Source organism: Lissotriton helveticus, chromosome 2_1 (genome assembly GCF_964261635.1).
Source record: "Lissotriton helveticus chromosome 2_1, aLisHel1.1, whole genome shotgun sequence".
In the NCBI taxonomy this organism is placed as follows: domain Eukaryota; kingdom Metazoa; phylum Chordata; class Amphibia; order Caudata; family Salamandridae; genus Lissotriton; species Lissotriton helveticus.
Window position 1 is genome coordinate 668777060 of NC_136059.1, and position 14329 is coordinate 668791388.

General features: G+C 40.9%; 1 protein-coding gene across 1 annotated transcript in view; it reads left to right on the forward strand.

The window, feature by feature from the left end:
- ADGRV1 (adhesion G protein-coupled receptor V1) overlaps positions 1–14329 on the forward strand; it is a 2034994-nt gene that overhangs the window by 420267 nt on the left and 1600398 nt on the right. The window contains exon 24 of the mRNA XM_078677778.1: positions 5410–5612. Within this exon, the coding sequence (XP_078533904.1) occupies positions 5410–5612 (203 nt within the window). The remainder of the gene's footprint in view (positions 1–5409; positions 5613–14329) is intronic.

Below are 14329 nucleotides of genomic sequence, written 5' to 3' on the forward strand. Positions count from 1 at the left end.
GGGTGCAACTGCAGCACAGATGGGAGGCATTTGACTAATAGCTACATAGATAGTGGACTCATGATTAAAATCAGCAAAAGAAATCTAAGTCTCCAAAATATATATTCCACAAACATGCTACGTTTCTAATAACATATCATACAAACAGTAATTAATTTTCCATCATTGAGTTCAACAGTCACATAATAATAAATAACTTGTACACATACTTTGTGCCATTGAAAAAATGTATAACGATTAACAGTATTATTGTAGGATAAATGCAAAGTTAGAGCACAAAAACGAAGTGTTAACAAATATACACTACTTCTGTCTTCTCTCACAGATAAAAACCATACAAAAATGGCCCCCTGTGTGCCTGCAGGGCTATTGGCTTTGCCAATGTGTGCTTCCTGGGAAGGGTTAATATTAAAGAGTAATACCAACTATTCAAAGATGGCCTTCCATTCTGCCACACAGTTGGCCATCTGTAATATTTTTTGTAATAATTTAATCGAAAAGTTAGTAAGCTCAAATGCATGGCGATCTTTGAATCGCTAGTAATATTAATGATGATAACAACAACAAGAACAATAAGAAGAACAAGAACAACAACAATAACATGAACAAGGCAAAAAAGAACAAGAACAAGCAATTTGTAAAGCGCACAGCTGCTTCTACCAGGGCATCCTGGCGCTAAGCGGAACGAGTAGCACACAGGCACTAGAGGAATAATACAATCTAAAATCAATCACCAAAGAAATAATACAATCTGACAGTTATTCAAAAAGTAAAGTCATTAACGTCTTGTTTAAGTTTAATTGTGAGGGAGCTCTTCTCAGAGCGAGGGAAATGCCATTCCATTATTTGGATGCTAGGAATGTGAAAGATCTGCCTCCTTAATAGCTTTATGGTACCTTGGTCACTTGCAACATTATAAGGTTATTGAATCTGAGAGATCAAGATTAATACTAAGGCCTTAGTCTTTTCCTTATGTATAGAAGTCCTTTCTGAATGTAAGCTCTATAAGAAAATATTTAAGCTCTAAATTTGATTTGTTTGGTGACTGGTAACCAATGCAGATGTTTCAGGTGGGGAGTGATTGAATGTCGATTGTCGGAAGGAGATTCTCAAAATCAATCTTGCCGCGGCCTTCTGGACAATCTGGAGCCTATGGATCAGATAGGTAGGAAGACCTAAAGACATGATGTTAGCGTAAACCAGTCTAAATGGAACTGTACCATGAACAATGGTCTTTCTGGAAGAGTCTAGGACTATATGAAGCACTTTTTTTGAGATTTAAGTTTAGCAAAGCAAAGAGATGAAACATTCTGATTTTGAGGTGCGAAGGAAAGGGTGTGTCAAATTTTATAGCCAGATTTCCCGTTGTTGGGATGGGTATAGGAGAAGTTCTAGGGCCCGATGTAGGTCGCCAATTACCGGTCGGTAACGGCCGATTTTGGCCGTTACCGACCGGTGTTTGGGTTTTGCTATGTAGGGGGCTGAAAATTACAGAATCGGTATATTTACCGATTCGGTAAAATTACCGATTCGGTAAATTACCGAATCCGTAAATATACCGATTCTGTAATTCCAAATGTAGGTGGTACAGTTTACAGTGCCACAGGCCCTTATAAATTCGTTATTTACCATGTAATACTGTTGCATGGTAAATTACGAATTTCTGTGTACATGCACATCTGTGCATGTACACCTGTGCAATGTGGCACACATAAATTCCCTAAGGGCATGTATGTGTGTCACATTGCACACAAGGCAAAAACTGGGGTGCTACAGGGTGTCAAAGTGACACCCTGTCCCCCTTGGCAATTCGGTATTTTTACCGATTCTGTAATTACAGAATCGGTATTTACCATTGATTCCTATGGGCTTCAAGGCCCATAGGAATCAATGGCAAATACCGATTCTGTAATTACAGAATCGGTAAATACCGAATCATACCGATTCGGTATTTTTTACCAAATGAATACCTACATCAGATTTACTGATTCATGAATACCGAATCGGTAAAATTCAGTATTTATGAAGCGGTAAATCTGATTTACCTACATCTAGCCCTTAGTTCTTTAGGCCACCATCTGCTTGGCTCAGAAGATCAATTTGCTCTAAAAAAATCATTTATCAGAGTTTAATTTGAGGCAATTGTTGTTCATCTATATAGTTGCTCCTCTTAGACCCCATTTCAAGTTATCATGGCCTCCTTGTTGTCCTCATGAAAATGCAGCAGCAGTTGAGTGTTATCTGCATACACGATCTCCTACTTTCCCCAAGATTCAACCAGCTTTGCCAATGGCTCCAAATAGATATTGTGTGGGGCTCAAGGATGATACCTTTGGCCTCCGTATCTTAATGGTCAATGGGCTGATTTGTAGGGAGGAAGTTAGTCTGCCTGAGATCTATCCTCGAGGAAAGATTGAATCCATGTAAAAGCCTGTCCATGGATCATGATCTACATCTGCCTGTCAAGCAAAATCGGATGTGATACAGTATTAAAGGAAGGCAGTAAATCTAAGAGAACCACCAAAGCCAAGGAGCCCTGATCCAGGTTGCCTCATGCAAAAGATTGTTAGATTCCATGAATCTAATAATTTAATAATTTTTAGATGACACATTTCTCCAGAATCTTAGAAACTGGAGGCAGTATAGAAATGTGTCTGAAGTTATTCAAAACTGTTAGGTCAGCTTTAGGCTGGCAGGTATCCTGGCAGTAGTTATAGAATTGTTAAAGAATTGTTGAAGATGTGATTAAGTGCTGGATTTATGGCAGCTGATACAAACTTAAGATACAAGAAGGGCATGGGTTGAAAAAGGAACCGAGACTTCCACTTAGATAGTTCCTTTTCAGAGGCCCCAAGAGGTATGGTATCAAAAACAGGTAGTTGAGTGTCTCAGTCCGTGTTGAACTCATCTGGGGAAAAAAGAGACCCCTCACCTGTGAACTTAGAGTAGTGGTCTCAATTTTCTCCCCCCCCCCCCCCAAAAAAAATACTTGAAGATATTGTTAAATAATTTCGAGGAAGGGGGACTTTCTTTTCCATAGCAGCAGGGGATGGAAAAGATTGAACAATTTTTTTAAGTTCTTATGGGGAATTAGAAGCTGATAAAATTTGCACTGAAAAATATTTTTGTGCATCGATATGTGAAATTCCCTAAGAGGCCATTTATAACTATTTTTTTGCATCAGAATTGCAAGATATATGCCATTTTATCATGAGTGTTTTATAGAAACTTTTTGCTTCCCTCAGAAATTGTTTAAGTTAAAGTAAACCAATGAGCAGTAGGTTTAGCCTTTTTTAAAGGCAATTTTTGAGGAGGCATTACAAGCTAAGACATCAGTCAGTCAATTCTTTTAAATTGACTGCATCTGAGTCTGGGGCACCGGTTAAAAGTGGACAGGAGGTGATCTGAAAAAAAGCACTCAGAAATGTTATACCATGCTCTAGACAATCTAGGTAAAGTTAAATTAGGCCCATGTTACAGACTGAGTTCGAAAGAAAAACATACTAGAAAGTGAATAGACCAAATAAGTGTGGAAGAGGGGCCAACTTGAAGCTTGGCAAGATTGGAAAAGATGAGGACCAAAGAGTGGCCCACCTTATGTGTGGAGTCAGACACCAATTGCACCAAATTAACACGCTCCAGCTGTCATCTGAGAAGATTAGCTGGCTTGCAATTAGGGTCATCCATATGCAAATAGAAATCGCCCAGAATCGTAAAATTGGCTCAGTGAAAGGAGAGCTGGGCAACCACATTAATAGGATTTTGCAGAGAATGATTATGACTGTCTGAGGTAACGATAACAAAGGGATAAAGAAAAAGTCGATGACATTTTTAAAGTGAATACCAAACCCTCTAGTTTCCCTACTCCATCAAATCTAGTAATAGAGCAGATGTAAAGGAGAGGTGAATCACTGCAATGCACCCGCCTGTTTTGCCCTCCAGATTTAGATGTTAAATAAATTGAGAAACCCAGTGGGATTGCTATCGCAAACTCAGGTGCTGATGTTTCTTTCAACCAGGTTTCTATAAGGAACATAAAATATCACTTATCACCTATAAGTAGATTATATATGTTGAGGGCATGTTTTGGAAGAGTTCGGCATTTAATAAGACAGGCAGAAAATGTTTCTAACAATGCATGACAAAAAAAGTATAACAAAAACATAATACAAGGCTGTTAGTGTGTCTGTTCACGTTAACATGGACTGGCATTCAATTTAATTTTGAATGTGTTTTTTGCAGTTTGCCAATTCAAAGTATACGAGTATTGCAAAAGACAATATTTCGGCAGTCAATGCTAACCCTCGTGGCTTTGCCAGTGCTAGGCTCTTAAGGCAGGAACAGCTAGACAGATTTGCAATAATGAAAAGAGGGGTGAAACGCATTAAACGTATACATCATGGAAGGTTGTAATGTCTTTTTAAACATCCTACATTTCAAATGACAAACATATTTCAAAATGTAATTTTATCTAAAAGGCACATAATGATAAATACGAGTAGTCCTTGCTATGATCACGCAATGAACGTGGAATTATGCATAAACTGCAAAAATGCGTCCAAAGGACTACAGTTTTTAACTCAGTATGATGTAATCTGAATTTGATGTCCACGCACTTCTAAATTCAGTGATAGTGCGAAGACACTCTCGTTTGTTATAACACGCCACAAAACGACACAATGTAAATGGGGGCATAACACAATCTATTATGCTTGTAGTAATTTAGTTATTTGAAAACATAAAAAATCATTACAAATTTGTACAGCAGCTAGATGTTTTTCCCAAATCAAATTGTTACCCACAGATAAGTAAATCATTGATGTATCATTATCCTCATAGGCAGATAGCATGACAATACGCAATTAGAACCACATACATCTATCACCCATCCCTTAGTACTCAGCGCCAAGAAACCATCCGGTGTACGAGCGCTTTACAAATCTTTTTAAACATAATATAACATAACATAACATAACATCTATTATACAGGGATGAATTTGAAACACACAACTCACAGACTAATGTGGAAAGGGAAATTGAAAGCAAATCTAAAGAAAATGATGGCAATCACAGAAAAAAAGTCTGTGGGTCAGTATGAGCACAACACCAAACTCCATGATGTTTGTCAAAAAGTCCAAGATAAGCCAATTTTGCAGTTTTTGGGTAGTATTTGAAAATATTGTCCTTCCATCATATACATATTCCCTAAGGAATAGCCATGATATAAACTACATCATAACTTAAACTCAAGTGTTGCAGAAAACGTATTAACATAAAACAGGATATGTCAGGAAACCCTGTACATTTATTTTTGTACTACCGAGTAAACAATGTAGGTTTTGGACTAGTAATGCATATTTATTGTGAACTTTGACAGACGCCTGAAATATGGTCTTTTATTTCCATTAGGATTACTCCAGTTCTCTGTGGGACTTCCTCCTCAGCCCGGTGATCCTTTGGTCCTTCCTGCTGCCACAGCTCCAAGCATTACCGTGAAGGAAGAAATAGGACAGGCCAGGCTGCTGGTAGTGCGGGCCCAGGGCCTTCTGGAGAGAGTGATGGTGAACTACAGGACTGTCTCAGTGACCGCTGTCAGTCCTGATGATTATAGAGTAAGTAAAACTAATAATAATAATACAAATGTGACATGCATTCCACCGTGGACATGCAATGACAGCATATGGATGTTGAAATATCCCATGGAAAACCTGTCAATTTTGAGTTCTTTTTTACCACGTTCCTTTTCCAGTATTGAATCTTATGAACACTGAAGATTTAATTTTACCAGGAGAAGTCTAAAAAAATCAAATATATATTTCCCAACGTTTTCAATGATGATTTTAAACTTTGTAAAACTGCCAATTTGCTTTGATAACTTTAGAAAGGGCCTGGTTTTGCTGCTAATTTTCTATTTAACTCTAATACGTATAACGACTGTTTGGGAGTGTTTGAAAACAAATTACTTTTTGCCTAAAAGACCATTCAGTATTATACTCCATACTTCCCTCCCGGAAACATTACCACAGTTTGCTGCCTTCGAAAACAAGCGTTGGCAAAGCCAATGGTATCACATTTGTCTTTGAAAATGTGTTTTTTTTATAGTTGGGCGCAGAGTGCGGCTCACCTACTTACAAGTTCATACAAGCAAACGTGATTCATACTCTGCCTATATATTAGCCGTGTCTAGCACTTTTGTGGTTTGTGTTTTTAATTGAATACGTAAAGTTATTCATCTTGACTTGTTTTATTGCTGTTGTCATATGTATGAACTGATGATGATTTGCTTAATTTAAATAATATTCAATAGTTCTAGCACTTGTTATTGCCATGGTAAATGCTACATTGTGCTGGCACTGTAAACTTACCTCCATCAATCAAATATAAGGATATAACCTACAGTAATACTCTTTCAGTTATTTTGTTACGTTATGCTATATTGGTTCGTGTAGCGCACTAATCACCCAAGAGGGTATTCAGGCTCATGAACAGGTATGTAGATGTGTGGTTCCCAAAGTGTTTATAAGAAGCGCCAGGTCTTCAGCTTGTAGCAGAACTCCAGAAGTGCAGAGGAGGCTCTGATGCGTTGAGGGAGGGCGCTCCATGTCATGGATCTGATGTAGGATAATGAGCACCCTCCAGTTGTGCTTTTGTTTTGCGGACGCAGGAAATGTGTGTGAGTGAGAGCGTAGAAGTCTGGTGGGTTGGTGAAAGTGTATTCAGCTGTTCAGGTATTGTGGTCCTGTGTTGGGTATGGCTTAGTGTGTGTGAGTGAGAAGTTTGAATTGGCTGCACTTGTGAATGAGGAGCTGGTGAAGCTTCTTGAGGTGCGATGTGATGTGTGTGTGGCATGGGATGTCGAGTATGAGTCTAACAGGGGTGTTCTTGATGGTCTGGAGTCTGTGTACGAGCTGTTTAGAGATTCCGACATAGAGAGTGTTGCCCTAGTCCATCTTGTTGGTGATGATGAGTTCTTGCGTGACTGTCCATCTGGTATTCTGAGGCAACCGTTTGAAGATCTTTCATAGAATGCGTAGGATGTGGAAATAGGAGGAGCACACCACGTTAATTTGAGCCATCATGTTGAGCTTGTCACCTAGGATGATACCTAGATTTCTTGCATGGTCTGGTGGTGTGGTGGTTGGTCCTAGCTCCGACGGTCACCAGGTGGAGTTGCATGGGGAGGTCCTGTTGCCGATGACCATTAGTTCTGTCTTGTTGGAGTTGAGCTACAGAGAGTTGGTTTGCATCCAGTCTGCTACCATGGTCATGCAGTTGGTGAATTTCAGAGTGGAGGAGGGTGCATGAGGGGGGTCAAACAAATTAGCACCAACGTTAGATTCAAACTTACACAATATAATATTGTACATCAAACCTACTTGACCCCAAGGGTGCTACTCAAAATATACCCGGACCTTCCCGCCTACTGCCCCAAATGTAGGTATACCAACGCCAATTTTATGCAGATGACATGGGATTGCCCAGAACTGACATCTTATTGGGGGAAGGTGATAGACTGCTTACAAAAGGTTACGGGATGGAAGATACCACACTCTGTTAAGTAGATACTATTGGGACTCCCCCCTAAACACAAAGCTAAAAATTAACAAGGAAATTTCTCCACTTGGGGCTAGTATTAGCCAAATGAAGAATAGCAATTAGAAGGATGAGTTTGGCGCCCCCCACGGTGGAAATTTAGGCCAAAGATTTGTGGGAATGGGCAGCAGTGGAGCTAATCCGAATGAACAGAGTCAGAAGAGATGAAAAACTAGAAGACGATGCGAGGGCCTAGTACACCATGATAACAGACATCCCAATGAGAGGGATCCTTCCTTCAGAAGAGACGGAGGGGTGACAGACGGGCCAAGATGGTTCAGGGATAGCAGTAATACACGGGAGTCCCCCAGTGCCCGGGAATAAAATAGACACATTAAACCCATAAGAAGTGGTCCGACCCTTACTGCCTGGAACTGACAGGGTACAGCTAACACGAACCTTGGGGGGAGGAGGGTTATGTTAAGTGTTAAGATTTATATATTCAGGAAAATGCTGTCTACGTCCAGAATCTGTAATATGCTCTACCATTGTAAGGTTGATATTGTGAATAAGTCCTGCTTTCTAAAAGAATGTACAGAAACTATTGTTATAACTTTTTGAGATGTATAACCTCTGTTATGATTTTTCTGAGATTCTGGAAATGTTAATAATTAAAATAAAATAATAATAAAAATGCAGTTGGTGAAGTTGATCCTGGTGGTGGTTGCCTTGTCTGTCAGGGAGGGAATGAGTTGGGTGTCATCAGCATAGGAGATGACTGTGATATCTTGTGGTTGGATGATGTTGGAAAGCGAAGTCCTGTATATGTCGAAAAGGGAAGGGCTGAGGGACAATCCCTGTGGGACTCCGCATATCAATCTCTTGGTCATGGTTAGAACTAAGAGCCTGATTTATATATTTACGGAGAGGGTACTCATTCACAATGGCAATGGAGTTCCCTCCGTGACAATATAGTGGTCCGCCTAACAAATGTAATTGCAGGCAGACTTTAAGCTAGGCCACAACGGAGACTACTCTGTCTCGATTATGGCCAAACTTCTTAGAAAGAGATGGGGAGTAAGGGTCGTTGGAGAAATGGCTAGATATCTGCCCACCCAACTTAGGTAGACATGTAGTAATTTTTTACTGTTCCTTACCGTCAGGTAAAACCTGGCAGTAAAGAAGAGTAAAAGCATTCTAATGGTTACTTCACCATAGGAGATGCCTCCCATGGCAAGAGGAACATACATTTTTTTCTTTAAAAAAAAAACTCCTGTTTCCGTTATTTTACATTTTTGAAAAGAAAAAAAGAACACTGTTTGCTGCAGGGCTGCGTCCTTCCAACACAGCCCTGCAGGAAACAGTCAAATGCATCAACAGGAATCACTGTGATGGCGGTCCCTGCCAATACCTTTATAAATGACCTTATGCTTGGCGGTTGTTTATTAATTAGGTGGGCAGTCTCTCCTCAATGGGGATGCAGTCATTTCCTGCATTCCTATAGTGGAATGTCTGACCACCGGCCTAAATATAAATCAGTCCCTAAGTCCTGTATTATTACAGCAGCCATTTAATGTGTATGCCTAAATGTCATAAAAATGTGTTTTGTCTATATCTGACCTAGCAGAGTCATGAAACAAAGGTATATGGTGTATGGAAAATCTGTAGTACAGTGAGTGCTATTTGAAGTACATACATTACTTTTCAGTACTTTATCATTATCCACATTCATATTCATGTTGATATGTTTATACTATATGCCTATTTCTCAAGGATACTTCTATCTGCATATTCCTCACCGGGATCAGAAAGAGTTGAAATAGCTCTCCTGTGCTGGTAGGTAACACGATGGCTCCAACTCGACTCTTGTCTCACCAGATATGACATCACTGAGCTCCATACTGCATCACCCCAGTTCTCTGACATCAGTTCCCTTTTCCGCTGATCTGGAGTTGCTTTCTTCTGAAATGTGAGCTTCAAAACTTACTTTGCAGTGTCTTTAGGGAAAACACTGCAAACGAAAAGGTCAGGGTCCCAAAATTCTTGGTTCTGCTATCGTCTTTTTTCGGCCCCTCATGACACCTGCCCTTGAAATTTTGAACCTGTAAATGCTTCCAAGTCAGTTTAACATTGTGGCCTCATGGACTTGGCACTGGAAGAAAACATTTTCATATGTAGAGGATGTGGTGAGCCTCTGAGTACCTCTTCAGATCATGTTCTTAGGACAGGTGCAGAGGGTCACCTTTATTCCCACTCCAAAGCTCAAGGCATGTAGCATGGAGGATATTTCTTCTTTTGGATGCCGCTTTCAGTCATGAGATATGTCTTCTGGTTGGCGGGTCTTTTCCCGGACTTCAACCTTAATGTCATCTTTCTAACTGCCTCCTATTCTGGAGGACGTGTGCCCGGGATCAGTTCTTGGCTCCATGTCCTGTGATGCCAGATCAAATCTCTGCTTTGCCAGCTCCTTTTGCTGACCCCGCTTCTAGTCAGGCTTTGTTGGCACCTTTATCTATGCTTCTGCTGATGACCTGCAACACGGTTCCTGTTGATACCTGTCAGATCCTGGTTGGGGGCCGCACTGCCGACAGTGGCTACTTGGCCCCAACCAAGGTGTTTGAAGTTGTTTTCTGCTGGTGATCTGCGGTCTGTTCTGTTATGGCTCTGCAATTTGGGACATATACAACTCTTTCTGCACTTGACTTGCAGAATAGCGAGGGTGAGCAATCAGAGGCTTCTCAGGGAAGGAGCTCAGACCTTCACAGCAAAACAGCACAAATACATAATGTCCAGCCCAGTGCTTATCTTTTAAGTAAAAAAGAAAGTACTCTAATTACACAGCAGAACTAAATAACACTCAATTCAATGAAATCAACCCTCAGGGTGTAAACTAATTTGAATTAACAGTGAGGTTCAATGCCAACCTTCTCCCTGGTTTCCTCCTGGTATCCCCCCTTCCTCCTGCTATGGTACAGATCCTGTATCTACAGTCCCATCACAGTATGGTCTTAAGCAAGGATTAGGCACAGGTACAGATGGTTGAATTTAGTCTCACAGGTTTGTGCAATGTGTCTTTTACCCCTATCAGCAAAAAGTACTGAAGTGTGTGTCTGCAAGCAGTTTAGCCTTTGGTCCCTGTGAGTCTTGCCAATCGTCCACTTGCATACTGCTTGGAATTTCATACCACACTAGCATACAAACCTCCTCATCACCAAGCCATCAGCCAGGAACAACAAAGACTGCTCAAGGAGAAGGTAAACATATTGCTCCAAAAATGGGCAATACAACTGGTTTCACGGATACAAAGTATATTCTCTACACTGTCTAATCACCAATAATGATGGGACACTGAGATCAACAGTGGAACTCAGGCCCTTCCGTATGATGCGTTTTTGATTGAGTTATCTCCTGAGACTCATATTCTGGGGATAACTGCTGTGTAATTGATTCATGAGGTGGGTAGTATGGAGATAGATGTATTCATCAGAAGGATAAGTTACTTACCTTCTATAACAATGTTCGTTGGCTATTCTACCTGCAGATTCCTCATGGATCTGCCAGCCTCCTCTTTCTGTATGTACTTGTATGTTTCTCAAGTTCAAAGTTAATTTTCTACTCTGCATCCCTCCCAATTTTGCCATTTTTGTCTCTGCCTCAAAGCTATTGGAAAAATGGATGGGAACTACCATCAGTGTGCCAGGTTGGTGCATTAAAAGTGCGGGGACATCAAATCCAGGAGGCACTTAAGTTACGTTGGAGCTGTGGATCCTCCTGCTGGCACAGGAGATCTGTTTCAACTTTTCCAGAATCAGTTTGACCCCTAAATATATTTGTGAGTGTGAAATCTCGATAGAGTATCTGCCAGAAGCATTGTTACCAGAGGTAAGTTAGTGCCTGATTTAGAGTTTGCCTGAGAGTTTACTCAGTTGCAATGATGACAGAGTACCTTTCCCGCCAAACTGGAGGGACACCCACCTCATTTAGAGTCAGGCTGATCTTCAGTATGTTGATGCCCAATACTACTACGTGTCTGCCGTTGACCTACACCTCTGACTAAATAGCAGCTTTTCACTGTTTATTACACTAATTTCAAAAGATGACATACATCTTCATCATGTAAATGCAACAGATGTCAGCAGGGCCGGCGTACATCTCTAAATTTGGCTGTGATGGTACGTACACCATGTGCCAAACCCTAAATCAGGCCTTTATTCCTCTGGAGCTAGTATCACGTTCCAGTTGTCTAAATTCTGCTTAAAACATGTATATTTCCTTCATAGAGAATTATGAAAAGTAAGCATTTCAGTCTGGATACCTTGTGTGCTTTATTGATCTTTAGCCATCTGTGGGCCAGATTCACCAAGGCAATCTCAGACAAAAGTCTAACTTTACGGCTTTTGATATTCACATAGGTCATTTATGAGTCGTATCTTTACGACCGCACCCCGGCCATACTCTCCGGCTCCAGCCGTACTCTACGGCTGGAGGAAGTGTGATCAATGGGCCCAAATACAATTTTTTATGAAAAGAAACATTAAGAACATGTGATAAATGGTAGAAGAGGTCATGAAAATCAGTTTGGGCAAGGGAAAGGGTGTGGCCGGACACAACATCATATCTCAGAAAAGTTTGCATCATGGTACATGCAGTCCATGATTTGTGCTCCCTTGAGTGTTAACTGTAGTGTGTCTATACAGTCAACACTCAAGGGAGCCCAAATCATGGACTGCATGTACCATGATACAAAGGAGCAGACTTTTCTGGGAGATGATGTGGTGTCCGCCCACACCCTTTTCCCCTCCCTAGACTGATTTTCATGACCTCTACCATTTATCACAAGTTCCTAATGTTCCTTTTAGTAATTTTTTTTATTCCAGCCCATTGATTACCCTTCATCCGGCCCGTGCCGGAGAGTACGGCTGGAGCTGGAAAGTATGTATGGAGCCGGAGAGTACAGCCCAGGTGCGGATAGTATGGTCCGGGTGTGGAGATTCCGGACCGATTGCGGACGTAAAGGTATGTCTCGTAAATGACCTTTGTAAATACCAAAAGTCGTAAATTTAGTCTTTTGTCTCAGATGGCCTCAATGAATTGATGTTACAGTCATGTTCTGCCTCTGAAATGCGACCACCTTTATTGTCCAATCACCTGTCCAAGAATTCTTAGTATTGGGATTCTTTTAGAAAAAATATGGCGACAGCTTATTATTTGTATTACATTTATCTACAGATTTTGGGAGTTAAATAGCTCATACAGTGCCATCTCCACTAGCATATCTGACTCCAGCCTGACACATTTAATGATTCTCCCTGTGTCAGCAGGATACTTCCTTCAACATGGCTTCCTGTGTGCCCATGCGGTACCAGACTAGGAAAAGAAGTTACCCCACACACTGGCTTTCTCAACAGTCGGGCTGGCAGAGCCTTAGCCATGGGAAAAGCCACTGAACCCCACATTCTAATTTAGGTGGGCAAAAGCTGTGACAACGGAATCGCTAGTCCTATATCATAAAAAAGAGTTTTTTGATAAGTGCTTTCTATTCCATATTACAGTAAATTGAAATTATTCATTGTTTTAAAAACCCATTGCCTACTCTGTGGAGTACTCTTCTCTATCACTATTTCCAGAACAATCATTGCATGATCTAAAAAGCAATTAAGGAGTGCCCGGTGCCTTAAAAAACCAGGGCTTTTAAAAGTAAAAAATAGTCAATACCAGAAGAACTATAAAATCGATCAGAAAAACATGTATATTCTATTTTTGTTACAAAGGCCACTCTCTGGGCTGATGAGATCCCGCTATAGTTTGAATATAGTAAATTCCTCCAGCTTCCCGGCCGAAATAGGCGTTTCCTGCAATAAAACCACTAGAGGGTTCTAAGCTATAACCCAGGTTTCTATTGCAGACAGTTTCCACTTACTGTTAGGGCCGTTGACATCAAAAGAGACCACCTTCAAAATACTTTAAAACATCTGCCCTGCTTTCATTTTCAGGCAATCAACTAAGAACATTAAAAAGGTGCAAGAAGTTCATCAAAGTGCATAAACTGCTTAATGTGCTAAAAGTGCATAACTCACAAAAGCGCAAACCTACAACCACTGCCAGCATTAGGCAGATATTTAAAGTGGAACCATTTCATAAAGTGCCACCCAAATTGTCGCTTACCAGCACTCAATCTCCTATCCCAATTAAATGCATGCATGCCTAACCTGACCGCTATTAGCCAAAAGTGTGTGTCCATTCTAAAGTGCCTCGCCATCTCAGACTTCATAACTCGAAGTGCCCATGTATTGACCTTTTCCCTTTGCCAACCACCCAGCCTAGGTACATTTGCATTCTGTTGTACAGAAACGGAAACCACCCAGCGTAGGCATCACAAATCTTTAAATTCAACACTCTAAGCGGGTGTATGTTCCTACAATTCGCCTTTTTGCAACTCTTTTTTATCAAACCTATTGCACCCCCCCAACCACCACCTGTCCCTCAAACCCCTCCTACCCTAAACAACTGTGGGTGGCCCACCTGCTCTCTCCCAACCCCCCACCCTGAGAATACTGGCCACTGTGTCACTGTGCCAATCCCCCAACCCATCCTCTCTGACCCCACCTTTTACAAAAGTCCTCATAAATGCCACCTGGTAACTAAGACAATGACTCCAGGAAATTAGTGGCTTCCACCATATTGCTAAACACTTGAAAGAAACACTTGTACAGCACTTTACGTTTCAAAAACTGAAGTATTCAGGCTTGACCCCCCGTGCTGACTGAAACTTTGGAATCAAAGTTCTGAATTCCTT